This window comes from Lepidothrix coronata, unplaced genomic scaffold (assembly GCF_001604755.1).
Source record: "Lepidothrix coronata isolate B3197 unplaced genomic scaffold, Lepidothrix_coronata-1.0 Scaffold182, whole genome shotgun sequence".
NCBI classification, from domain to species: domain Eukaryota; kingdom Metazoa; phylum Chordata; class Aves; order Passeriformes; family Pipridae; genus Lepidothrix; species Lepidothrix coronata.
Genome location: NW_016690362.1, coordinates 1,484,508 through 1,510,978, shown reverse-complemented (window position 1 = coordinate 1,510,978; position 26,471 = coordinate 1,484,508). Strand labels below are relative to the sequence as shown.

At 45.8% G+C, this 26,471-nt stretch overlaps 1 protein-coding gene across 3 annotated transcripts in view; it reads left to right on the top strand.

Moving 5' to 3' along the window:
• The first annotated feature begins 8,687 nt into the window (after window positions 1-8,687).
• The window catches only part of GALNT16 (polypeptide N-acetylgalactosaminyltransferase 16), a 73,159-nt gene continuing 55,375 nt past the window's right edge, over window positions 8,688-26,471 (top strand). For all 3 annotated transcript variants that reach the window (XM_017830712.1, XM_017830711.1, XM_017830710.1), the window contains exon 1: window positions 8,688-8,994. In XM_017830712.1, coding sequence (XP_017686201.1) covers window positions 8,791-8,994 — 204 coding nt within the window. In that variant the 5' untranslated portion in view covers window positions 8,688-8,790. The remainder of the gene's footprint in view (window positions 8,995-26,471) is intronic.

The following is a 26,471-nucleotide window of genomic DNA, read 5'->3' as shown; positions in this document are numbered from 1 at the left end:
ATATAAAAGATAAAGTGTTGTTGTGCAACATGTAGTGAAGTGTGGACATTGTTGTCACAACAGGTGGTGGAAGCAGATGCTATTAAGAGGTTAAGAAGGTGAATATGTAAATGTATAGGCTCTATTGCCACAAACAGATCCTATAGGGAATAGAAGGATGGCATCCCATAAAAGAGGAGCAGGTATGCCAGGGGAATATGAAAGGGACAGACTGCAGGAAGGGGCCAAGTTCATGAGTTCTCCCTGAACAGCATGTCTTGAGACAACTTCTGGAGACAGGGTAATAGGACAAAATGAACCATTGGTTTCCCTCAATTCAGTGTAACTTATGTTCTTACTAGTATGTCCCAAATGCTACATTTTCTAGCAGTCCTTTGGGATGTTTTATAATAGACAGCCTCTGGTGTCAGGTGTCTTCATGGTGAGGCTGTCAGCCAGCTGTCACCAGCACTGGGGGGTTTTGGAGAAAAATTCTGTCCTCAAGTTTGCACCTTCAAATCTCTTTTCATTCCATGGGACCTGATCTGCAAACCAGGGAGCCCCGTGTGCCTGCTACAGAAGTTAGGGCTGGAAAGGGTCTGCAGGTGTGGGGATATGAAACAGGGATGATGTAAACTCAGTTCCCTAAAGCAAATGCCCTCAAACGCTCATTACCTTCGGCCGGAGCCAATTGCTCCCAGCACCTTGCAGCATCAAAGTCAGGCCGGCTGCCGTGGAGGTTACATGTACCTGCACTGAGATCCCAGCTGCCTTCAGGGAGTTGGCTCTCACTAGTGCTTCTCTCGCCACCCTGACTGTCATTTTACTTTTAGTGCTTCATTAACTTTGGGTTGCAATATGGCACAGGTCACCTTGACTTTCTTATCTTCCCATGCTGCCTCAGTGATTAACCTGAGTGTAGGAGAGAAACACTGAAACCCCAATAAGACTAATGAGAAGAGCTGAGCAAGGAGAGGTAGGCACATGACACACAAGCTGCTGACCTGTCCCAGTACCAGCAGCGGCTGGGGGCTGGAGCTGTGCAGAGATTTAAATTCCAAGTCTTCCCAGGCATAGCTGTCACTGCTGAAGTTTTCCAAAATGACCAGACCTGCATGATCCTAGTTCAAAGAGTTCCCAGCCTGGATGACTTTCTAAAGTCGTGAAAGAACAGCAGCTCCATTTCTGCAAGATCTTCAAAATAATTTAGCGGCGTATTAGTGGAAGCTTAGCAATACTGGGATTGCTGTTTATAGAGAGGAATGCTGTCAGGCTCAGATTGTTTACCTTATTCTTCAATCAAAAACGGTGCCATGTGGATGGTGTTGTCTGTTCGTTGCCCCATGAAGCCCCTGGTGTCTTCCAGACTGACATAGCCACTTGCTGACCTGCTGCAGGTCAGCAGTTTATACCGGCTGCAACTCCACCAGGGCTGTCATCTCAATAAATATTCTTGCCATCCTTGATGTCTGCTTTACCCACCTCCCTGGGAGTAAAGATGTTCCAGTATAGCACAGATGGAAATGCTAGAAACTTATAAATATTTAATACCTTGTTGTTCCTGGATTGTACTCCTGACATTACAGACAGGGATGTCTGATGTCCTCTGGACTCCAACCCCTTTCCTGGCTTTTTTATACACTCCAGTTGCCACTTGGAGACAGACTTTGATGCCAGCAGGCAGATTATGGCATCAGGCTTGCTGCAGCAGCACTGCAATGACTAGAGTTGACTGATCCATCACTCCTATTTCTGGCCTCCCTTCAGCCTGGAGTTTCTCATGCTTAGTGCAAAGGCTGGAATGTTTTGGAAAGTTTTCCATTAATTGCCCAAGGCATTTCCAGTAATAGAGCTTCAAAATACATTTCTGTGATCTTTAGGAAAGTTAAGCATCTTTCATTGCACTATACTCAAACCCAGTCTGCTGTGCAGGGTGCAAACCCCTCTTATGGGATGTGTGAGAAACTGGGTGGGATATTTTTCACAGGTTATTTCCCTGATTGTTGTGTTTTCACATGGAATTCCTCTGTAGTGGAAGACAGGAGTTTCATCATTTTACCAAATGAGCATTTCAAACTGCTCCTCCTTTGCAGCCAAGAAGACTGTTACAAGCACTAACCTGGTAGCTACATTGAGCTGCAAAAGCCTTGAATTTCTATGAGGATTAAATTGCAGTTCAGGTCACAGTCAATGCTGTGATGGGATGCCAGTAAAGGAGAGCAAATTGTCATCTGATTGTAATAAAAAGATTTTATTGTTAATTAATTCTGAGTACCATAAAAAGTGCTATGTGCTTTACCATGAAGGTGGGAAATAAATTCTTATCCTAGAAAAGATGCAGCAAGGAAGAGAAGTAAATGATTTGAGGTGAGAAAAGGAGATAAAAGTGGTAGGAGGGAGAGCAAGGCTCACAACATGAATCAAGTTGATTATACATGGATCTCCTAGTTAATAAGTTGTATTAATATGTAATTATGACTACTTAAATATTTATTCTGTTTCTGCACTTTTAAAAGATTGTACAATGGGTGTATGAATTTAGAGCATTGTTCTGGGCTGTTGATCATTCCTGTCCAATTCTGCCATAACACCACTCCTCACTAAGGCTGCATCTAGTCTTGTGGTGGCAAAACAGGTTGGTTACTTTGCTTAGAGGGGATTAATGGCACTGTCTCCTAGGGGATAGAGAGGGTGTCCTGAATCCCAGCTAACCATCTCTGAAGATTTTCCTGGCTCTTCCATACTGTCTTGCCACTGTTAGCCTTCTAGCAGGTGTTTTTCTCTTCATACTTGAAGAGCACAAGTGCAATGGGGAACTGTTAATTACAGCTCACTGGGAATTCTTCTGTAAGCTCTCATTTTCTTTAAGAAACATGCCCATGAAAGTAATGTTAAGATTACAGTGACCTTAAACAACACTTAAGAGAATGTTTCATTGTACAATTTAAAGCAACTGAAATCCTGGTTTCCAGTTAACTATACGCTATTTGACTTAGTTTGGCCCTAAGTCACTGTCCTCCACCACCTTACTGTTTGCACACTGACCAGAAACAATGTGGCCCGGAACATATTTCTGTCCTGGCCAGCAGATATGACACCCTAGACAACTTATCTTCCATCAAATGCAGAACTAATTGGCATCCACCATCTGTACCTATTCTGATTGAGCATCAGGATAAATTAGGGATGAAGCCCCTCCTAGGGGAGAAATTTATCTGACTGGCCTTTTTGTGGTGCCTGTGGCAGTGAAGGGCTGGAGACTACTTGAACAGTGTCTAGCTCTAGGCAGGGCATGATCAAGACAAGCTGTTACACCTTGCAGTTTCCCAATGGTGTCTGAGGCCAAGGATGTGGAGGGTGATATATGACCTGCAGCACAGCAGTATGGACTTTCAGAAGCCCACATACATACCCATGCCCTCTGGCCAGTATGAGAAAGCTTTCTCAGACAAGGAGAGTATTTCAGGGAGTTTAGGAATTTGGCCAACGTAGATGAGTAATGCAGGTAACATTTTTCTTTTCTAACTCTTTTCAACAAGCACATGGTAGAGGATAGCATACTCTGTGATCTTGGCATTATGGTATGAGTAAACATGTCTCAGAGGTTTATAGGGGTACGATTTGGATCTGAATGAAGAGCATGGTGAGATGTCATGGTCAGACTATCAGAGGGGCATCTCCTCCATTATGGGGAAAGAACTTCATCTGTTTCTGCCCGTTGAGACAAACATTTCCCCTTCTCCCTCATTTTTTTGAACTGAAATCAGGGATGAGCTGTGAGTCCTCTCCCTTCAACAGGTAAATTGCTTTCCCCCATTCCTACCAACCTCTTCCTAACATGGAAGCAGACCACTGACCCTGCTTGGGAAAAGACCAGGAGCTTCACCAGGGAGGGTGAGTGTCCAGCCCAGGGATCAGCCAGAGGAGGAAGAAGGAGCCACTTGGTGGCAGCAAGTTCAGAGAAAACATCCTAAGACGTCTCACCTCCTGGGCACTCTGCTCTGCCCATGCAGAAGGAACTCCCCGAGGAGTGATCTCTTGTGAAAAATCCTGGGAAAATTCCTGAACTGGGGCTACTCTTCCCTTGATGCCATGAGGAGCTCAACTGCTGACTGGCTGCAGGCAAGCAGAGCTGCTTCTCTCTGAGTAAGTCTTCTCATCCCAGTTTATCATCGTAACATGCTACACTGGTTTCTCTCTGCAGCATGACCTGCTCTAATCCCTGAACTCTGATGCTAATTTTCTTCATATGTTCTTAGCTAAACTCTGGATAAATTTACTCAAAACAGTTTCCAGAGTCTAGACAGACCTTACATTCATGTTTCGGATGGCACTTCCGTGCCTGGAGGCCACAAATATAGCAGACCTGATTTCTGGGGTCAGAGTAGTGCTAAGAAAAACCTTTTGGTGTTCTCCAGATGTTACACAGTTGAAAGCTCAGCTACGTTTTCTGTCAGATGACTGCAAAAACATGCACTGTGTCTCACCATAACTATAAAGCAGCCATACCTCATTTTTCTGAAGAGAAATCTGGATGATGCTTGTCTTTTCCCCTGCAACAAAGATCACCTCAATTTTATCTGGGCAATTTGGGACACCAGATCTCCTAAATGATGTTACCTAAGCTGTCAGACAAAGACACAAAAATGGCTTCTCAAGAGCACTTTTTAATATTCATAGCTTTAGGAGATCTCTTTCTTTTCTCTTTGAAGGGGATGCTGGTTAGGGCCTTGGTGTTTGTAAATAAAATAAGGTTCTCAAACCTCACATAAATTTCTCCACATAGCTGGTCGTATTCCTCCTCCTGTTGTGTATTGACATCATTCACCAAATACTTAGTCTATCCTTGTGCTAAAGAATCAGCCACTTGGGTTCCTTATTCCACTGTACAAAGTTTGTCACAAAATAAGGTAAAACTTAACATCTCTAACATGGAACTGGAAAAGAACAAGTGTGCTATGGGCTTTGTATAATCTTGATTTGATTGGTTTATTATGTGTCTCAGGTCACTTCTCTTATGGCATTTATTGAATTGGCTGGTGCTTTTGCAAAGATCAGCTGTGAAGTATTATCACTGTTAATATTCACTGTATGTCTACATTGCAGATTGTGTGGTGCAGACATTTCCATGCCAGACTGTTTCTGGTATTCTTTTCTATGATGGGGATGGTTCTAAAATCTGAATGCAGCATTGCAGCTTACCTGAACAATTTATATTATCAGAGATCCCTGTAGAACATAAGGTTTGAAGTGTGTTGTCTTTTAAAAGAAAGATGAAATTCTGGAGCAAAGCTTGATGATCAGAGATTAAATCATTGCAAGTTCTGGCTGCAGAACATGAAACCTTTGTTACCAATAGCTTGGACCTGAGAGCTAGTCCTCCTGCAAGTGAGGTATTTGGGCCCTGAAGATGAAACATTGCTGTAGACACTTCCAAAGCATATGAAAGCCTGGTGCTGCCTAAGTGCATGTCTTTTCAGCTGTGCTGAAGGTCCTTTCTCCTTCAGGTCAGTCAGCTCTAGTGCCGTGAGCAGCACGCCCTAACTCTCTTCAGTTCAAATAGGTCCCAAAGCTTAGGCAATGTAAATAATGGATCCTTGCAAATCTGGTTTGTCTGTGCTGAACTGGATACCTGTGGGCATGGTGAGCTGCCCTGCCACCAGCTCCGAGGGTGAGTAACTCAGTGCTTTTGCTGTGCCCTTTGCTACTGCTGTGTGCTAGAGCAGAGCTTCCCTACCCTGCTTGTTTCTGGCAATTCCCTACAGGCCATCCCTTGAGAGGGATTTGGGGGTCTTCAAATTAAATGGTTAAATTATGTGGGTTTTTTTTCTTATAAGTAATGAATTAAAGAAGGAAGGCAGTGATTCTTCACAGGAGAGTTCCTGTCACTCATGTAAGTTGTCAGCACACCACATTACCCAGGTAGAACAAGTAAACTCAGTGGTTTTAATTTCTTGGTGCTGTTTTCTGAACTGCTGGCAATGCTCTGGGAATAACAGGATGTGATGGGGGCAGAATAGCAAAGAGGGCTCGGCAGTATGTCTTGCACGAGTGAGAAAGCACTGCTAAGAGCTTGGAAGTCTCCTTTCCAAGAGCTCATCGATGACAGAGAGCAGCCACCAGTACACAGTCAGCTTTCAAGGCTTGTGCGTAAGATGCTTCCAGTGACAAGGGTCAGCTGGATGCAGGCAGCTGCCCACTAAACTGCGCTGTGGACAGTGCCTCCCTACCCTGTATGTAGAGTAGTTAAGTGCCAACACAGTCTGAAATCTCTCCTGATACATTCCTCTGGGCCGTGATTGCAGCTCTGAAACACAGCAAGACCATATTGCACTGCTCCCTTGATTACCTGGCAGTGCTTTGCACCTGCTTAGCATAGGGGTTGATGGCTGTTGCTGGCAGGTGGGACCAGTCCGGTGGGTGTGAACCAGTACTGTAGCATGGACAAGGTGCTGGGATTCATTAGCAGATGCCAAATGTTAGACTGCACTTGCAAAACTGAAGTTTCACAGGTAAATGCTGTGAAAACATGATTCCTCTGGCCCATGTCCTGCGTAGGGAATAAAGTGCAAGGTGTCATTCCTCAGAAGATGGTATCTGCTCTGGAAAGGGAAGCATGCTCAAAACGGTGTCCTTGTAGAATCTGAAGAGTCTGGGAGCTGGTTTTTTCTGAGCAGAAAAAGGAGATGCTGGGCTGACCCTGAAGGGGACTTGTCAACTGTTAGAGGCTTGGCTGAGGCCGAGATGCTTGTGCAGTGGGGATCTCCATTAGGATAGTTGGAAGTCGAGTAATGTGGTGCGAGGAGGCAATGGTTACTGCATGGCAGCTTATAGGGTGTGCTAGAGGGGCGAGGGGGGGCAATGCAGGAAGAATGGCTGCAGTGGAAGGGGGAAGCAGCATGCTTGGAAAGGCAGGAGGAGGCAGTCTGCTTAATTCAAGTGTTGGGGCAGAGGATTTTCTCCTGTTTCACACTTATTTCTCCACTGCTGTTCGTAATTTGCTTTTCTGTAGTGAATTTCACCAAATGGTGAGAAAAGATTAAGAAGAAATCAAGCAAAGTCTGGTATGATCTACACAGTGGTGAAAGAGGAGACAGTCTATGGGGCTAGCTCTGCTGTCACGTGGACATGAACACATCTTACTCTCCATCTTTCCTTTTTCTGAATCCTTGGTACAGCTCCTTTGCCTCCCTTCACATACCTCTGCAACCCAGGCAGCTGCTGGATCCAAATGCATGTAGGAGAGCAGATGCACTTCTTTTGGTAGGACTGGGAAAGAGATTGAAAATAGTGGGAGCCCAGCTTCCACAGGTTACTCATACCACTGGAATAGGTTTGGACTGGGCAGCTTGGACTAATTATGTTTTTGTTGATCCCTTGGAGGACTTTGTTTTTGCCTTAAAGTCTCAAACTTCCCCTAGCCACTGACTATTATCAGCTGGCCTGGGAAGCTATGGTGGTTGACAGGTCGTTGGGAAAGGTACCTTGGAGGATGTGAGATGCTTTCTAACATCTTTCTGTATCAGGAGTGCAGTGTGCTTTGCAGGGAGGTTGGTGTAGAGCAGTCCTGGAAGTGGTGGTTCTAGGAATAGCATTCTGCCCTGAGTGCTAGCACGTACAAATCTGGTGGATGAATTTTATACTGTACTGTACTTCAGGAAACAAGCAGTGTGCAGGTAAACCTGAGAGGGCAATTTAGTAGGGCAAATTGTAAATACATTTAGAGGAATTTGATCAGGAGGAAGGTAGGGCAAAAAATTATTTAGAAGCCTTATTGACATTTTCTGTACTATAATGCAAATCCCCTAATCCCCTCATCAGGTGCCTTGGAAGCACTCACATTTTCTAAGCATTTGTCTTCACTGCTAATTTTTATTGCTATCTCCTCCTGCTCTCACAAGCTACCTTTAAGCTGTAGCTGCACCACAGCTGCACTGTGCCTAAATGAAGCTTGTTTTCTCAAGCTGGATGGTCTGTTGCTTAAGCTGCCCTCAGGGGTGAATTCAGTGAGCTTTTTACTGCTGTAGCTTTGGCAGTGCCCTGTAATGGGGAATTGTATCGTCGTTGACACTCCACTGCCGTGCTTGCCCTCTTGCAGGGCTTGAAAGGCCTCAAGGCTGTGGTGCTGGCCCAGGCGCCCAGTTCTTGTGCCAGTGTGTGACTGCTGTGTGGTTGTGTAGCAGCAATGGGAACGGGTACTTGGGCAGCTCCATCATCAGCCTGAGAGCCTTGCTCCTGTGAACCACACCAGCTTCAGTACGAGATGTGCTCATCTCCATGGAGTGGATGCCTAGATCCCGTGTGCCATGCGATGCCACGGTGTATTGGCTGGTTACTTCCCCTACGGACACGAGTACCGCGTGGTGCTGGGGCCAGCAAGGACAGGGACCCGGGCAGGCGGTGCAGGAGGGCAGACTGCTGTGCTACCCGCGTCCCAGCAGCTGCCCCCTGCGGCTGAGCCCGTGTTACCTGCGCCCCGCCACGTGGGCCCTGCCGCCCCCTGCCCGCTTCGGCTGCAGCGCTGAGCGTACCCTCAGCTGCATCTCGCCGGCAGCCTGCCCCGGCTCCTCGCGCCGTCCAGGCCGGGAGGAGGAGGAGCAGGAGGAGGCGCGGAGCCCTCCGCCCCCTGCGGCGGAGCGGGCGAGGCTTTAGGACCCGGCGGCGGCGGCTGGGCGGTGCGGGGCCGGGACCGGAGCGGTGCGGGGCGGGGGGGAGCCGCGCCGCCGCCACCGCCTCCTTCTCCTCTCCTTCCTCCCACAGCCGCCCCTGCCCGTCGAGGCAGCGCTCCCAGGCTCCCCCGGGGCGCTCGGCATGAGGAGAATCAGGGCCAATGCCATCGCCATCCTGACCGTCGCCTGGATCCTGGGCACTTTCTACTACTTATGGCAGGACAACAAACCCCGCTCGGCGGCCGCCGGCAGGTCCGCCGGCAGCGGTAGCGGCGGCGCCCGGAGCGGGCAGAGGACGGCCGGCAGGCTGGAGCTCCGCCGGGAGGAAAAGACCATCCCCCTCATCGTGAGTGAGCGGCGGCCGCCGGCATCCCGTCCTGCCGCGGCGGGGAGGGATGCTCGGGGAGGGAGCCGCCGCGGCGGGCGCGGGGTGAGCTGGCGAAGGGCTGCGCTTTGCCTTCGGGTTGTTTTCTGTTTATTTTAGCGTTCGCGCTTGTCACCATGGCAGCCGCTACAATCGGGGAGCAGGGTGGGCACGCTCAGGGGAATAGAGTAATGCCGTGGGTAAAGTGTTTGCGAGTTGTCTCCGCCGCTATCACTCAGCCCGGGCTCTGCTCCTCCAGCTGAGAGCGACTGCCCTTGGCGGGGGAAAAGGGCGGGTGAAACAGCTGGAAGGTTTTTGGTTCGCGTTCAGGAGACGCATACATACACATATGTATACACACAGCCATGTATGTGATCACAGTGCTTTGCCGTCAGGACCAGCAAAGAGCCATGACCCCTCACAAGCCCGTCCTCCGGCCAGCCGGGCTCTGAGCATCGGGCCGGGGGATACGAATGGCATTACACTGAGGGATTGTGCAACTCTTACCAGCCTCTACCTCGGCCCCCTCCGTTTGGAGAACCTGGACACCACTCGTGAGTTTTGTCTCTTTTAAGCCAGAGACAATAGCCTGTGAGTCGGGCTCAGGCTAGAGTCTGGGCAGGGTTGTAGTTGGATGAGAGCCCTCAGGCCTCCTTCCTATCCTTAGGAGTGGTAGCAGTGCCCTCATGTGCTACTTCAGTTTTGTTGAGAGCTGCACACTGCCTTCCCTGGGTATCTCTGGGCTCAGTGAGGTGATAAAATCAAGCTCCTGACTTAAGGATGATGAGAATCTTTCTGCTCTGTCTATGAAGGTGATTTGTCCTCCCTTCAGCCTGTATAACAGCATCAGTAAAGCTCTCCCAACTCTAGGCAATAGCTTCATAAAAAATAAACCAGCCCCTGGAGCAAAAAGTGGCCCAGCAATACTATTCCCGGGAGCTGAAGCAGTTTGGGAACTGCACTGTGTGTCACTCTTTGGCTGCAAATCCATTTGTCAGCTGGTTATGCACACATGGAAGCGAACAAAAGCAGCAGCCTGGTCAGAGTTGGGGCAGGGACCAGGCACTGGGGCTCTCCACTTCCTCCCTTGACTGGCACTGGGGTTTTTGGCTGTCTCTCTTTTTGCCAGCTGTAAAGTGGGGGTGGAAGATGTATGTATGAGTATTTGGAAAGCCTTATGAATGTTTGGAAAACGCTGTCAGAACACTCCCAGCCTTCAGGCAGCAGGGTGGAAACCCTTCAGATGAGACCCTTGGCCATTGCTTGCAGCTGCCAAAACTCAAAAGTCAAAACTGAGGCTCATGGGCAGAGTAAGGATGTTTTATTTCCTGCTTGCTAGGGCCGTGGGCTTCCAGCAGTTCAAGCTGCTCTGCTGTGCATCTCTATGGATCTCTGTGCATCCTCCTCTATGGAGCAGGACTGTGGAAATTAGTACAGTGAGGTGAGGAGCTCTGTGCGAGTCCTGTTATTGCTGTAGCCCTTTAGGCACTCAGGAAAATGCTCTCAGGCTGGCCAGGGCTGAGTTGAATAAACAGAGGATTTAGAGCACTCCTGTCTTTTTGATTCCACCGTAGTGGCAGAGGAAGCTGTCCCTGAGCCCCTGATTTCTTGTGTGTGCTTGAACAAGCTGCTCTGGCAGTTTTATTCTTCCATTTCACCACTTATCCCTTCTGGGTTTTTATAGCGTTTACTTTACTCCCTCTCAGAGGGCTTGTGAGGTTGCCCGAGTCCATATCATCTGCCAAGCACCTTAAAATCCTCGGGAGGAGGATGCTGTGGCAGCGCCACACATTGTTATATTGCTGCTGTTTGGGGGGAGGCAGTATGTGCTCATGGCTAACCACAAAGCCTCTCCTTACAAGATGTAGCACCGTGCAACAGCCAGATCTGGTTCTGTTCTCAAAACGATGTAAAGCATCCCAGCTCTGCTCCATGCCTGAAATCCCTTAGCAAGGAAAAATATTCGTCCTTTGCCTCTCCTCTCCCTCTGTCACTGGAATCCCAGAATGGGCCGGCCCCCTCCAGTATGTCCTGACCCCCGAGCAGACAGCAGCTGAGATGAAGGAGGACCCTCTCCTGATGCACCTGACAGTGGGGCATGGTGGAAACATGACATTCTGACCTGCCACGATCCATTTACATAGAGAAGAGAAACAGGAGGGGTTTGTGGTATTTGGGCTTCCCCTCATGCATGCAGAGTGGTTTCCCTAGGGTTTGGTGGTTTGCTGTGAGAGGCAATCTGGTAAAATACAATATGTGTGCTCCTGTAACTATGCAGTGCCATGGCTATGGAGAACTTGATGTGCTTCACTGCGATGCACATAACGAGCCAACTGGGCCATGGCGTCTGCCTGAGCTGCTGGGGCCAGAATCAGGGAAGTGACTCTAGGTGAGTATGGGGTGGGAAGGTTGGCAGGGGTCTGGGGATAACCCCTGCAGGGGGTGGCATCTAGCCGGGTCTGAGCAGTTGGTCCTGTGGCTGAGTTAGCTGTGTGAGCCTGCAGGGCTGGTTACGCCAGGGCTGTAGCTGTGCATGTGGCCCTCAGCATGGCCCGGCTTCATCTGACTGCATGACATGTGGGCTGTGGGAAGGCCCACTGCCCTGTCCCAGCCAACATGGAAAATGTGCCACATCAATTGCTCTGCTGGAGACATAACGAATCTAGAGAAGCAGCTGTCCTTTGGCAGTGTAGAGCCCTCGACCCTGAGTTAATTCCCATCAAAGTTAGGTTCCTTGACTGTCATGGTAATGTGTAATGGCAGTCTTGTGTAAGGGGAGGCGTGCCTGTGCTCTGCCTGCTTCTTGTATCCCTGAGTAGCCACTGAGACAAGCTGTCCATTTTAACCATTTTTTAGTTTCCTCTGCTCCTCATGAGTGATGGTTTTGGAGTTCAGGTTTGGGCTCATCTGCAACTAAGAGTGACTTGTGACTTATGAGACTATGGAAAATATTTTTTCAGGTTTTTAAAACTGGCTGCTCTTTTGTCTGGGAAAAAGGAAAAAAAAAAATCTTTCTTTTGGATGAGTGTGTCCAAGAGTTCTGCTCTTGTATCTATGCTATGACATTTCAAATCCTTGGCAAATGAAGGTGCATTGCATAGGTTTAAAAATTGAAGTGCTTTCTGGGCTTGTAGTTTTCTTCTTTATTCTCTCTCAATGTGAAGAATAAAAATCACCTCAGGTAAACACTGTAGTTGATTGCAAGTCTCAGCTTGAAACTGATTTTTTACTTGTTGACCTCATGTTTATTAGCACAACTTTAAACTTGAAATCTGGTTGTCTGATTCCCGGAGTCAGCAAGGGAAATCTTTGAATATTTAAGTTGGGGCATGGGGCTATCAGAAATCAGTGTCTCAGAAGCAGCTCATGTATTGAAAGTGATCCTACAGATCTCTTCTTTATACACAGAAATCTTGACCTGTGGTCTCTCTGCAATAGTGTTGAAACAAACAGGCCCTAGAGATGCCTGAAATAAAAATTCAGAAATTGGTGAATGTCAGGGCTGACTTGGTGACACACTGAGCCCCTGCATGTTTCCCCTTCCACTTGCCATGGAGGATGGAAACACAAGTGAGTACCACAGTCCCAGGAATGCATTTTTATTTTGGAGCAGAGCTCTGGCAGTTGGTTTGTGTGCTGAGTGTTTCTGAAGGATAGACTTCTTCCCTGAGCTCTTTTCTGTCCCTCCCAGGCAAAAAGTTGTCCTGTCCTCCAGGAAATTTCCGAGGACCAGAAGTTTTGCAGTGTGTCTTTGGAAGGGTTTTGGCATCATTCCCACACTATGTACGGGTGATTAATTGTTCACCTCATACTGCTTGTCTGCTTTAGTATGGCACTGATGGCAGAGCCCATCTGTTCTTCCACCTCTAAAGATTGTGGCATGGGAAGCTTGTCCAGCATACTTGTATCGTGCTGAAGAGAGCAAGGCCATTGCTGCCATGTGGGCAAAGCTTGTTAGTGAGAGGGGTGGTTGGTAGTAGCTTTGAAAAAGGAATTTTTCTGTTGGCTGACCGTAAGCTGAGGGTGGGAGTATTTGCTCCCATTTCCCAGTCAAAAGCTGGATGTGAGGCTGCCCATGGGCTTCTCCATCTTGCTCACTTCTCTGAGGTGTCATGAAAGCAGCAACTTGCCTGAAAGATGGAGACAGAAGAGAACTGTTATTTAAATGCTTTGAATTTTGTTAGGCTGGTGCCCAATTGCTCTTTGGAGCAGATATGATGCTTGTTATCTTTGTCAGTTGCTCTTTGGAGCAGGTATGTTGTCTCTTGTGTTTGTCCTGCCAACTTTTGTGACCTGTGTATTTCCTCTGTGACCCCACTAGAGCCTGTTTGGCAGTGGAGAGACCCTATATTGTAATGCTGGCTCAGGTTGCCTGGGCTCAGCCCTCCTGGCTGTTCCCTGCCTCATTGCTCAGCCATGTAAAATGAGCACTGGGGAGATGAGATCAAGGCGTCTTATTTCCTTATAGCAAAGGCTTTCTAAATGCTCTGCAAAACCTCACTGCCTGTGGTGAGACAGAGAGAGCAGGAGACTCCTCTGGGATGCTTTGCTGAGAACAGGAGGTATCTGAAAGCATCGAACAAGCTGGTGAAGAAAGATGTCAATTGTTTGATTTCCCCCATCTTATTTAGCTAGAGAATCAGCAGTGGCTGGGGTCTACGTGCTTCTCTGAGTTGTCAAACTAGCACATTTAAGCACCATGTAAGAGCCCCTTGATATATGCTCTTCAGACCCTGGTACACCTAACTAACTTGGCCAAACAGTGTGCTCTGCTGCATTTGTTTTGTGTTGCCTTTGGCCGTGGGTATCTGAATCCTGTGGAGCAGGTGCTGGCTGATGTTCACCGTGTATTCATGAATGATTTTATTCTCATCCCTTCATCACGTTTCCTCTGTGCATAGCTTTCAGGGGATGCTGTTTTTCTAACAGCTGGGACATCCTGCAACTTTCATGGTTTGCTAAATGATACCATTTTCAAGGACTTGTATCCCATTAAGGCTCCCGCATGTGTGCCTACCTGGATGCAGGTCTTGTAGCCTCAGGCATGTAACTCTAGGAATTGAGGTAGATCCTAAATAAATAAAAAACCTCCAACAAACTCAACAAGAGGGGGAAGAGCATTGGCATATTGTCAGGCTTGATTTCATGTCCTGCTGTGCTGTGGAGGAGAAGGCTTAATATTTAATGAGATGCCACAGTCCATTTCAGCAAGCTCCTTACCATTTTACTCATACCAGGTTGCTCCCTCTTGAGTCTCCTGCCTTTTGGGGCCAAGATCAGGAATGTGGCTATATGGGTTTCTTTCTGCTCTTATGCTGGGTGGCTGCATGTCAATTTACACACTTGTGAACTCTCCATCCTACTAGTCTGCAAAACAGTTCTGCTCTCTGTGACTCTGCAAATATCATGAGTGTTGGAAGTGAGGTGGGAAAGAAGCTGTAGGTTGCAGTGCCAATGCTTTTGTAGGTGAAGGTGCTCCTGCCAATTGCTGGGTTTGTCTGTGATGTTCAGCCTGGCCCATTCCCCTGCCAAAATTCAGCATCTGCCTGGCTCTTCCCTGCAACTATATGGCCTCTGCTCCTCCCAGTTTATATTAGGGTGGGGGACACAGCCCTTAATGCTTGGGGTTTTGTGGCAGCCATTTCTGCTGTGGCAAGACCCCTGCAACACTGATTTTTTTGGATCTCTGTGGGATCTCTCTTATGGCATGTGAGAGGCCTGTGCCAGCTCCCTGGGGAAGGATGACTTGGTAACTGTTTCTCTGAGGGTATTACTGCAGGGGGAAGATTCAAGGATGGTTTGACAGTTTAATATTTTATTTACAGTGTTTATGTTTTAAAAATGTGAGAATGACTGCTGTTTGCCTAAACGACAGAAAATTATTTTGTATTAATTTGTCCCAGTGGCCCATGTGGTGTATTAAAAAATAAAATAAAAGAAATGGTTCACAATAGTAATACTAATAAAATCCAGTTTGCAACACTGGCCTTAGTTGTTAATCAAAGTGATGCTGTAGCTGCAGTGAGGTAGCTGGGGCTTGGAGAACATGGTGATCTGGGCAGCCTGGGACAGGGTGTAGATGTGAGGGGGGAGCAAGTGTAGTGCTCCTGAAGATGATGTATTTTACTATAGCCTGTCCATTAAACTAGTGAGTGAAACAGTTGCAAGTTTTAGCTAACTGAAGCATTCTTTAGTATGCAGCTGCTTCCCCAGTTAGATTTGTCTTTGCATATACAAAATTGCCTTAAGATTTAAAAGCTAAAAATTTAGCAGTGCTGCTGGAAATGGAATGCTTTGGGAGACATCTCAGGTTGCTGTTTGATGTTTGAAACTTGGTCCAGACACTTCATCCTGAGGCAAACAGGTTGAGTCTCTTGAAGGTCAAGGGGAGAAAATGTGGTTTTGTTTCACTGTGGTTTTGTGGCACTGAACTGGGACTGCCCATTTTGGAGTGCTGAAAATGAAAATTACTCCTGTTAGAAAAACATGCAGAGTAGCACAAAGGCAATGAAACAAACAGAAGTGAATGTGCTGGGTATGAAGCATGCGTGTCAGTGGAGTTCACTTGTGCTGTGCATTGTGTCCCATCTGCAGGGGAAGCCCCAGGGCAGAGCCTGGCAAGGTGGGACTTCTTGCTCTTCCTTGGCTCCTCACAGGATGCCAGCTGGTTGTTCCTATTCAGTGTCACCTCAGTGACAGTCCCAGGACCTCACCCTCTCTTTCCTATTTTGGTCGCGTTTGCAGCTCCCTTGTGCTCCTCTAGCCCTACCTGCCAGCTCCTGCAGTAGGGCTGTCGGCTCTTTGGGGTTGTCATGTCAGCTGTCCCTGCTGTTCTGTCTGTACAGGCCTAGCTCAGAGGCCATGATCCGCAACACACCCCATACTGCCACATTAAGGGAAAGATAAAACTAAAGTGAAACCCATGGAGAGGGAGCTGAACTGGCTTATTGACTGAGCTGCAAACTCATCTTCCTTACAGGCTCTTTACATGCCTCAGTTTCCCCAAAGTCTAAAATGGAGATTTTATCTGCTTCACAGGGCTTTTGGGAGGCTTAGCTTGCAAGTTTTGTAAAGGACTGGAGATGAGAGAGATAACCTTAGCAAAATATTTGGTTGAGTTCTCCCTTTGTATACCTTTGAACCAGCAGAAATGCAGCAGGTCAGGGCCAATCTGCTGCAAGAGGAAAGTATTAAAGGCACAGCATGGACTACTCCGTGCACTGAACAACAGGGTTTATTAGGAAAGTTTGTATCTTTCCTGTTGCTGTCTTCCACTGTGTTTTTATAAGCATATATTCTTGCAATTTATAAAAGTGATAAAGGACTGTAGGGGGACTGTTCACTTCAGATTTCCAGGTCCCGGTTGTGCTGGTGGATGCAGAGACACTGAGATATATAGGAGTGCATTTAAAACAAAATCAAAAACAAAGTAAAAAAAAAAATATAGTGGTCTCTTGGGCCTCATCTTTGTGGAGAAATTACCTATGTTGTGATGTGCTTTGAGCATATAGGTAGTTTCTCAGTGTTAGTAGAGACTGGAGTTTTGATAGACAGCTGTGTGCTCCCTTTGGAGCTACTTTGTTTCTGCTACTTCAGGGGCATCATCTCTGCAGAGACCTACCTCAACTCCCTCTGCAGTGCCATTGCAGGTCTCGCAGCACTGTTGGTGTCTGAGCCCTGTGCATCCCCAGGATGCAAATGAAGCTGCCACATGGGGCTGCCCCTGGGCCGGGAAGCTGTTTTGGCTGGTCACATAAGGCTTGGTTGGTCGTCCTGCCATGATGGAGCTGTAGAGTTGACTTTGCACTTCAGGCTTCAAGGCTTCAGGCTGGGATAGTGCTCTAACTTCTGACTGTTATAGAACGATCACTGATAACATTTGGCTAAAGCTGCAGAAAATTATCTCCTTTAACCTCTTGTTTTCCTTCTCCCACTTTCCAAATTTTTTGTCTTATAAGCTGAAATATGATCCTTTCGAGGAGACTTTGTTTTAGCGTAGCAGAGAGAGAAAGCACCTGGGCTGAAACCTGCATCATCCATTTTGTGTGCCTGTGAGGAAAAAAAAGGAATATTTTTCTTCCCTTTTTGTTTTGGATAACAGCCCTGAAACAGTTAGAGCTTGGCTGGAAAACTGCTTCTAATAAATGAAGGTGTCTTCAGAGATTCTCTGTGTGGTGGTTTTTCAAACCACACTCTGAAAAAAATCTTTCTGCAGGACAAAATTGTAAGAAATTATGCTTTCCATCTGCTTGCATGCTGAGTGCCCTGAACAAAGTATCTCGTGCCAGAGTGTGTCATGCCCAGTAATGCCATGCTGTAACTTTGTACCTTTTGGTACCAAGTATGCAGTAAAAAACCTAATAAATGAGGAAGAGTGTGTAAGAGCTGCAAAAAGCAGCGTAGCTCCTTGGGTAGCTGGTCAGTTAGTCTCTGAATGCAGGAATATGGATAGAGTGGCAGTGCAAATGGGAGCCATCACATCCACACAATGAAGTTGAAAAAATTCTGTGTTTCTTATGTAGTTTCCCAAAGTCTTATGAAATTGTAGAAATTAATAGTAATGCATTGAAGTTAGCAAATGTGAATGTTGCAAGTGCTCACTGTAGACTCCTGGTGCTATAATATGCTTGTGATTTTTGTTGAGTTTTCTTTCTTTATTCCTTTCTAGGAGATTTTTCAGATAGTAGTAGGAATTACCAGCCACCAGGCTGCTGATAGAGTAGGCTGTATGTGTCTCCCAACCTTCTGACATGTCTCAGTTAGTCTGAACTACCTATTTTATGCCTAAAGATAGGACACAGTCTCTCACAGTGATCTCAGGGTGGGTTCATAGGAGCATTGACAAACAGGTAGGTCACAACCCTATCCCTGCCATAGTGATGCTGAGTTGCCACATCCCTGCTGGTGCTACACTTCAGAGCTGGCTTCCCTGGCAGTACCAGCTGCAGGCTGGGGTGAGCACAGTCGTATTTCCCTCATTGCTCGGAGTGCAATGTGGTGTTTATACTGAGCTTGGGTTGGCACCAGAAGGATGGATGCTCTGCAATGAGGTAATCCTTTCAAAAAATCTGTTGGAGCAAATCTGAGTGAACTTGGCATCTATTTGTATCCTCTCTGCATTTGGGTAGTCTAAGTCTGGTTGTGCCATACCTTGAAATGCCAGATTGCTGTGCCATGCCTGCTTGTTGAGTGACCCTGGGGGGCATTTCCAGGCAGTCTGTGCTGGGAAAACTGGACCACACTGGTTGGGCAGTCCCAAAGATACTTTGGGAAGACCTGGGAAATCAGTGTTCCTTGAGGACTAGCTATGAATCTGTCAGTTCAGGCGATGATGATAAGATGCAGTCAAGTGAGTTCTGGCCTTGGAGAGGCAGCCCAAGCACCTATCAAAAGCTGCCTTTGTCTGAGCGTGAAAGGTTTTTTTTAAGTCAGGTCCTTGAACAGATACAAATCTCACGTTAGGCGACCCACAAGGAGGGGGTTTACAATGAAAATAAACACTGTCCTTACAGCGCAGGATACAGATTAAGTCACATCTGGTAATAGGAAAAGTCTGCTGATCTGCCTGCATCAATCTCCTTACAGCACTATTAAAAATTATGAATTGTAAATTATTTGCTCATTAATTTTCTTGGGCCCAAAGTCTCACCTTCAGGAAAGATGTGCTGGAGTTAAAGGAAACATGATGGGGTGATTCAAATAATTGTATGTGGCAGGGCTAATGTGAAATATAGGTTATTGCCACATTCTTCTTTCTGCTGCTGTTCAGCTGTTAATTGTGCAGTGCTACCCTGTGTGATTGTTACCACTCCGACCTTTGCTGCCTCTTGTATCTGGAAATCAAAAGGGCTACTTGAGTTCTTCTGCCAACCTCATGGTTTTGGATGCATTAGTCATGGCATGGCTGTGCCGTGGCAATAGAGTCCTCTTGCCCACTGACAGCTTCCTCAGGGCAGTGGGTCTTATCAACTCTCACTTGCACTGAGGAATTGTCAAGGACAGTGTACTGTGAGGACCTTGTTAGAGACATTTGATGTGTGCAAAGCTGAGCCCTTTAAATCTTGGTGCCCTAGTTAACAGGGATTTAGTCCTCCCAACCTGTCACAGTCCATCTCATTTTTCCCCCTCTTTGCTTTTACTTAGAGGATTATAATTGTTGCATTGAGCTTAAAGGGGATTGGAATGCTCTGTATTTTTCTTCCGCTTTTGCCCAGTATGTCCTAAGAGACATAAAGAAGGACCAGGAATGGATAAATAGGTATTAGCAGCACTGCAAGTGCTGAAGAAGGGGTGAGAAAACTCTCCCTACCCTATTGTGCCTGTATTGCAGAGTCTGCACAGGATGCTCAGTGACCTCCTGAGCTGTGGCAGCTGCCTGACACACTGGCATTAGTCTGTGTCCACAGATTGCCTGGTAAGCAGGAGCAGGGACTCCTGGCAGTCAGTTGGGAAGGACCAACAGCTGCAGGGGGGGAAAGTTCAAATGGAACTGGGTTTATGAAGGGATTCCCTTCTTATTTTTCTGTGTCTCCTGCACCATTAGAGCAGGAGCCTTGTAAGACGTTTTCTAGTTCCCCAGATGATGAGTGCATGAAAGGAACTTGCTGCTGCCAGTGGGCTGCATGTTCAGAAAACCCAGTACTCATCTGCACAGTTCCTTCAGCTCAGTTTCAGCAGAATCCAAAATCTAAACTTTAAATGCAATATCTTGACTTTTTTGGGAGGGGGTGGGTAGAGGGGTGTAGGTGGGTGATGCTGTTCACTGTGGAAGAATACATAGAACTGTTAGAAAGCAGAAATGCAGGGTGACCATTTGAACTTCTCTAGTTTATATAGCAGTGAATCTGAGAAATTAGGAAATAATGCTGCACATGGTATTTATTAAATATCCAGGAAATTGCTAAACTTAAGTCTTGTGACAGATTCATTAAGACTAAGTAAATTTCAAGTATCCACAATGCATCACCAATTTACTTATCCAGCTTTCTGTTAATGCTTTTATCATTCCACTAGAAATACACCTCCCAGTGCTGTATTTAACTTGCTGGCCCTGTGTGAATCTTTAGTTGTGGTCTTCACCATTCTCTGTGCCAAGGATAGCCATGAAGCAAGTTGCCAGAAGGTTATTTTGATATTTCATATCTTTCTGGTCTTGAGTAGGTGAGTTGGATTTGAATGAAAAATATTTCTATTGAGGTCAGAATTTGCTTTAAGTTTTCTGTTTATTATTTTTTCCCCAAGGTTAATTCCCATATCATTGTCCCATATCTGATAGGGGTAAATTTAGATGCCTTTGGTCACTGCCTGTCAGCTGGGAGTCCTTTGAGAGTCAAACTCTGCTTGGCCTGGGGTGGGGCTCAGCTGCATTACAGAATTACTGGCAACAAATATTACTCAATAGGTAGACCTGCACGAGGTTGTGATGGAGGTGACTCCAGCCATTACCCATGTCTGCTTGGCAGGAGCTGGGTGGGGGTTGACTGGGTGCTGAGGATTCAGGTGCAAAAGGAGAGATATGAAGAGAAGCTGGTCTCTGTGAAAACTCAGCCACTCAGACAGCTGCCAGCTTTTCCCCTGCCCCAGCTGTAACTCTGTGTGCCAGGGGAGTGCATAGCATAGCTCACAGTTGGATGTGTTTCTCTGTAGCAGGCTCTTTCTGTATGTGAGAGACTTGTTTTGGGTCTCTTCTGGGATGGGAGAGTAAGGCATGGAGAATAATAAACTGTTAGGGCCTACCACAGGCCTCCCTGGAGTTATCAGTTGCTGTGCCATCCTTTTCCAAGCAATTTACACATCAGAGTTGCCTGAGATATCCCATTTGTCTTTTTCCTACCCAAGACCTCACACAAGTCTTGTGCTGCTGGATGCTTCCTGATTATCTGCCGATCTCTTTGGATATCCAGACTGGGGGATCTTCTGTGCAGGATGAAATGTGAACAGAAGACGGCTTCTGTCTTGGAATGTATAGCCTCTGCAGATGAGTAAGGTAAAGAGTTGGGGATAGAAAGTATTCTTTACCCCATTTCCTGGTGAAGAGCTGAGATTAAGCCCCTATCTCTGCTGAAAGGAAGCAAAGGTACGATTGAGATCTGCTAACCTCTAGTTGTTAACTGTGCTGAAATTACCAGTGAAGCCAAGACAGCTTGGATATTAACTGTGTACCAGCGCTTATTCCAAGAACTTTCTACTGGATTCCACCTCTACTAAGAGACAATCAAAACTCAGTTTGCCCTCTGGTAGCTACTATTGTAACTGGCTGTACCTCACTACTTTTAGCCTTGATGATATATTTGGACCATCTCCCCACCTCTTGTAATTTCTGTGGTCAATTATGGGTTGGCCACCTAAAGCTGCTTTGGCACGTAGTGCGTGTAACCTGAGCGGGCTAGGACAGCTTAGAGGGAACAAATTTGGCTTGTGGCTGGAGTGGGGTGTTGGGAAATCCCCTCCCCCTGCTTACCTCAGTTATCCCAAATGGCAACTCAGGTTTTGCTGTGCATTGCTTTCTATGCATTCATTTTGGAGGAAGAAGCAGCATTTGAGGATAAGCTGCTGGGAGAGGAAATGGGGAGACAGGTTAGAAAAAGCTTCTAAATGATTCCTGTATGTGCAAATGTTAATTATTAAACCTGCTACCACTTAGCAACATGACTTCTTGTCGTGATAAGCTGCCTTTCCAGGCTGGACAGGAATAAATATCAGGGTGTTTGCTGAGCTCTGGAAGGTGGACTTCAGGTTTTCCCACTTCAGCCCTAATACTAAATGGCATTGAAACACTCCTTAGCAGGCTGGGGTTGCAACCAGCTGAGCTCCCTGGGGCTGATGCTGCTTCTTCAGTCTCAATTCTGCTTTTGGAGAGTTAAATTCTCAACTTAATCAGGGTAAAGTGTGGTTCCCAATGTTATATTGTTTTCAATGCCGCATGACGTTGTAACCATTGTCTGGCTTCTAGTTCAGTGCTTAAAGCAGTATCTTCTGTAATTAGATCTTCTGGATGGAAAATACACTGTAACACTTGTAATTGTTCTCTCTGAAGAATAAGTGTGTTTTCATCTGCATCTATGTTCCTGGTGTTTGTGTGTTCTTGTTTTTTGTCTTGCTACAAAGTTCTTTACACAGATAGATAACAACATGAGAGCCTGGATGCTGAAATGCTTATATACGTGGCTAGTGGCATGTGGCACACGTTGTCACGGGCAATGCCATCTGACTGGGCATATGGCCTTTTCCCCACAAGTTATTAATAGTCAAATGCAAGCAAAACCAGCAATGTCTACTTTTGTAGCAGCAGAATTTTACAGGGGTGAATTCAGCTGATTGTACTCATTTCCCTTCAAATAGGAGTTTCAATGTAGGGCATCCACTGCTGCTACTGCATACCCAACTTTGTGTTGAGAAGGGGTACTTAACAAGTTCAGACTCTAGCAGTCTGAACAACATCAGATAGATGATGAGAAGTTACAAATGGATGACCAGGCATTTACCCCCATTGCTTTGGCAAGTGGTATTGGGTAATATTTGTTGCCAGTAATTCTGTAATGCAGCAGGCGAAACTTTGCAGTCTAAGAGTGAGGCTCCTGGGGTATAGTCTGCACCTGGGCTGGATAACCCACTCTAGGCATGCTGAAGAGCATCTCTCCTGATCAGAGAGGTGATGAGTATTGTTTCTAGGTCAGCAGCAACATGCCACCTCAAGGAAGCTCCTGACAGCTGCAAGCAGCTCAGAGTCCTTAGGTAAGTCTGTGCTGTTTGACACAGGCTTGCTGTTGCTTCTTGAATATCTCCATATGGTTCTATTGGGGTGATGGCTGTGGGACAGAAGTGGTTCTGCAGAATTGGTTTTTCAGAATGGCTCTGCACTGTAAGAGAAATGGCTCTTTAGACTTACTTGAGGGGGAAAAATGGCCAAAATAGATCAAAACCCCTGATGATCTAAAGGAAATACCTTTGCTCCTGAGAAGGGTAAGTCAAAAATTCCCACCTACTTGGTAGGGCCGTTCAGGCTCCCTGTAGGCTTTGGTTCCAGAAGAACTATGTGCAATGCTTCTGCCAGTTCAGTACCTCCAGCCTTACCAAAGTGTATGTGAAAAGCAACTGTATGGTAATGTGTTTGATGTTAGAGGGTAGCTCAGCTATCTGTCCTCAGGACAGACATCAAGTCTGACAAGGATGAAGGTATTTATACTGTTCTTTAAGTAAGTGTTGACCTAAAAGAACTTATTGCAGTGCATTTCTCAAAAACCTGTTTTAAAAAAACTCTCTTAGCTTTAATTAAATTGATTTGGTACATTTCTGAGAGTGTGATGGTGGTCAACAATATTCTTCTTGGTTTGCTGGACTAGCTTATTTGAATTTGAGGAGCTTTCTTGGTGCTTCCTTGGGATGAGAAAGGTGTACAAAGAAGCATGGGGTGCAAGGACTTTTTTTTCTTTAGTATGTTCTCCTAATACAGAGGGGGTGTGGAAGTACTAAAATATATATTTAAAACAATTAAATGTTTGCTGAAATGTAGGCTCTTAATATTGTCTTTCTTACCTCATCACTTCAGCTATTTGAGTTTATTAAAAAAGAAGTTGGTTTTTTTTTATTTATTTCCTCTTTACAAGTATTTTGGTGTTTGCATAGGTCACAGAAAGTGGAGATGTTAAAATAACTGCAGCCTCCCTGCAGATGCTGACTGCCTCCTGTAGAAATGGCCCATGAAGAAGCTCTTGGAGCTTCTGACTTGTTTTGGGAGATACAGAAACCATCCAATAGCTCTTCCTTTCCTCTGTCCTGTTAAATAGGTTGATAATATAATAGGATGTACAACAGTGTGGTTTTAGTCTATATTGAGCCAGTTTGAATGCTCAATGTCTGGAACCAGAAGGAAAGATTATTTTAAGAATGCTGGGATTACAGAGTAGGATTCAATGTGATGGGGCTGGAGCTGGCTGCTCCCTGCTGTACAAGGAACTTGGCCCCAACCCCCTTTTTAAAGAAGTGTGATTTAGGAGGAGAGGGCTGCTGTTAGAGAGGCCTATCTGCTCCTTCAGAGCTAAATTAACATCCTGCCTTCCATTCAAGCAAGGAAAGTCCTATCAATGGATTTTTTCCTATTGTATTAAGTGACCTGGCTGTATGTCATGGCTTACCTGTGTTACCCCAGAGGGCAGCGGGTAGAGGATGACTGTCCTTGAAAGTTTTCTTTGCTGCATTGGGAAGGGGCTGCTCCCATCTGATTCAGCTGCTAGGCAGCCAGATTTTTCTCTGCTGGTCAATAAACAGAAACTGCTGTTTTATGCACCAGAAACTGGGGTACTGGCTGCTATAGTTATGACTTAATTACTAGTGTCAGATTAGTTAGGACTTGGATATTGCACCAAGCCAAGAATCTGTCTACTAGAAATGTACAGGTTGAAAGCAAACCTGTATATCTACATTAAACAGATTTGTAGCAGCATCAAAATGTTTTTACAGGTAAAACAATCCACTGACAATAAGATTGAAATACATCATTTGGTACTTTTAGTAATAAACATTTTTTGCATTGACAGGTCATGGGCACTTGACTCTTCAGAAATGTGGTAGATGCTTAAGTATCTTCTTTTACAGATCAAGAGTTTGAGGAAGGCTCAGAAAGGTTAAAGTCTTGATTTATCCTGATTGCTCATTCTCCATTGACTTTCTCTTTGAATGTCTTTCCCACTGGGCATTTAACTGACATCACCTTCCTTAGAGCTTCAGTGCATGTTTAAATAGCCATGGCTTTTTTGCAGGGAGGGCAGGGGTAATAAGAAAAATTGAAGTGAATATACCCCTCTGATGCACAGTGATAGCATTCTTTGCCCCCAAAGGGTGACACCTCTTCTCTTGGGTGTCTTTAGGATGCAGCATTGAGAGTGCTCAGGTCTCTGTTTGCAAGTGGGACATCTTGCAGTGCTGCGAGGTGAAGGCCCTTGTAATGAGTGGCTCAAATGCTGCAGACAGTAACGAGTTGTCTGGGAATGGTTCATTGGCTCCTGCCTGGCAGAAGGAAAAGTGTCCCTGTGATTTGTGCTACGCAGCTGAATTTTATCCTTGAACTGGGTTCCTGGTTTAGACAAAATCCCTCATGTGAAACACATGGCATTTGCACAGCATTCTTAATTAGAAGAATTCATCATAAACACGGGCATCGTTCTCTTGTTATTATGTCAGGGAATAGAGATTAATTACATCAACAGAAACATGTCTGTTGTTTTTTACTATATGAAATGTGGCAATCCTTGATGTCTGCAGAAAGAGATGAGGTTCCATATGATATTGTTGTGCTGACACTATTATGCTTTTAATTACTTAATGAACTACTGATTTTTGAGTTGAAGTAGCTCCATAAGGATTGTTATCTGTTGATTAGGAGATGCTTAAAACTTGAATATTCAAAAATACCTACATATGCAGGGATAAAGGGGAAAATAATGGCATGTTTAAATTTTTAATAGCAACCCTCTCCTAAAATATCTGTTTTCTCTTCTCCCATACTGACACTAGCAAACAAAGGCATAGAGTGCAAGGAAATAATTTACTATGATAATTTCAAAATGAACAGCTTGGTTTGGGGCACCCTGCTTTCTCTCCTTTCTGCTCTCTCTCAGATGACTAAGGGATACCAGTTTGAAAACGTTGAAAGAGAAAGTCCATTGTTTGCAAAGCTCAATAATTTGAGATTAAAAATTGCTTATTGGGTTCTTCTGTGTGAAGCTTAGCTTCTAGTGCTGAGGATTAATTGTTCACCTTTGGGTTTTTAAGGGTCTGTGTCTTTTGTAGAGAATACAGCAAGAATTTCTTGCTGGCTATAAATCACATAAGCGTTATTTGAAATGCTTGCTGGGAGGGTACAGCAGAGTCCTCTTAAGCTAGCAGGAACTATTGGACTACTGAAGAATTGATTTTGCTAGTTTTTTCAGCCAATAATCCCCATCTATCTCCTTGGGGAAATTTTATTTTAGCTGGTTTGTCTCCTTTCTTCCTCTCCGAATGGATATCATGGTATAAACAGATTGCTAAGGAGAAATGTTTCGTTCCCTGACTAAAAAGGAAGTGAATGTATGGAAGCTGTCTCAGAGATGAGTTTTGAGCCCTCTTTTAACTCGGCTAAGATTTTGCTCTCGACCCTGGAGCCCTGGGAAACAATGCCAGTGAGTCAGACAGAGGCAGACAGGACTTACAGGAAGAACAAACAGAGTGTGTTTTGAGGAGACCAGCGTGTAACAGTTGGGCACACTTCTGCTGCACTGGGCCACTTCCCACTCTGTCTCTCACAGTATGTAGAAGTTGGGGTTTTCAGCTGCACAAAAGCTAGGTGATCAGTGGTATTACTGGAGATGAATATTTGTCCATGTGTTTAATGAAAATCGGCTCATCTATGAGTGCTTTGCACTGCTGGAAGCAGTTAATTAAATAAACACTGTGGTTTTAGATTTGAAACATCTTTTGGG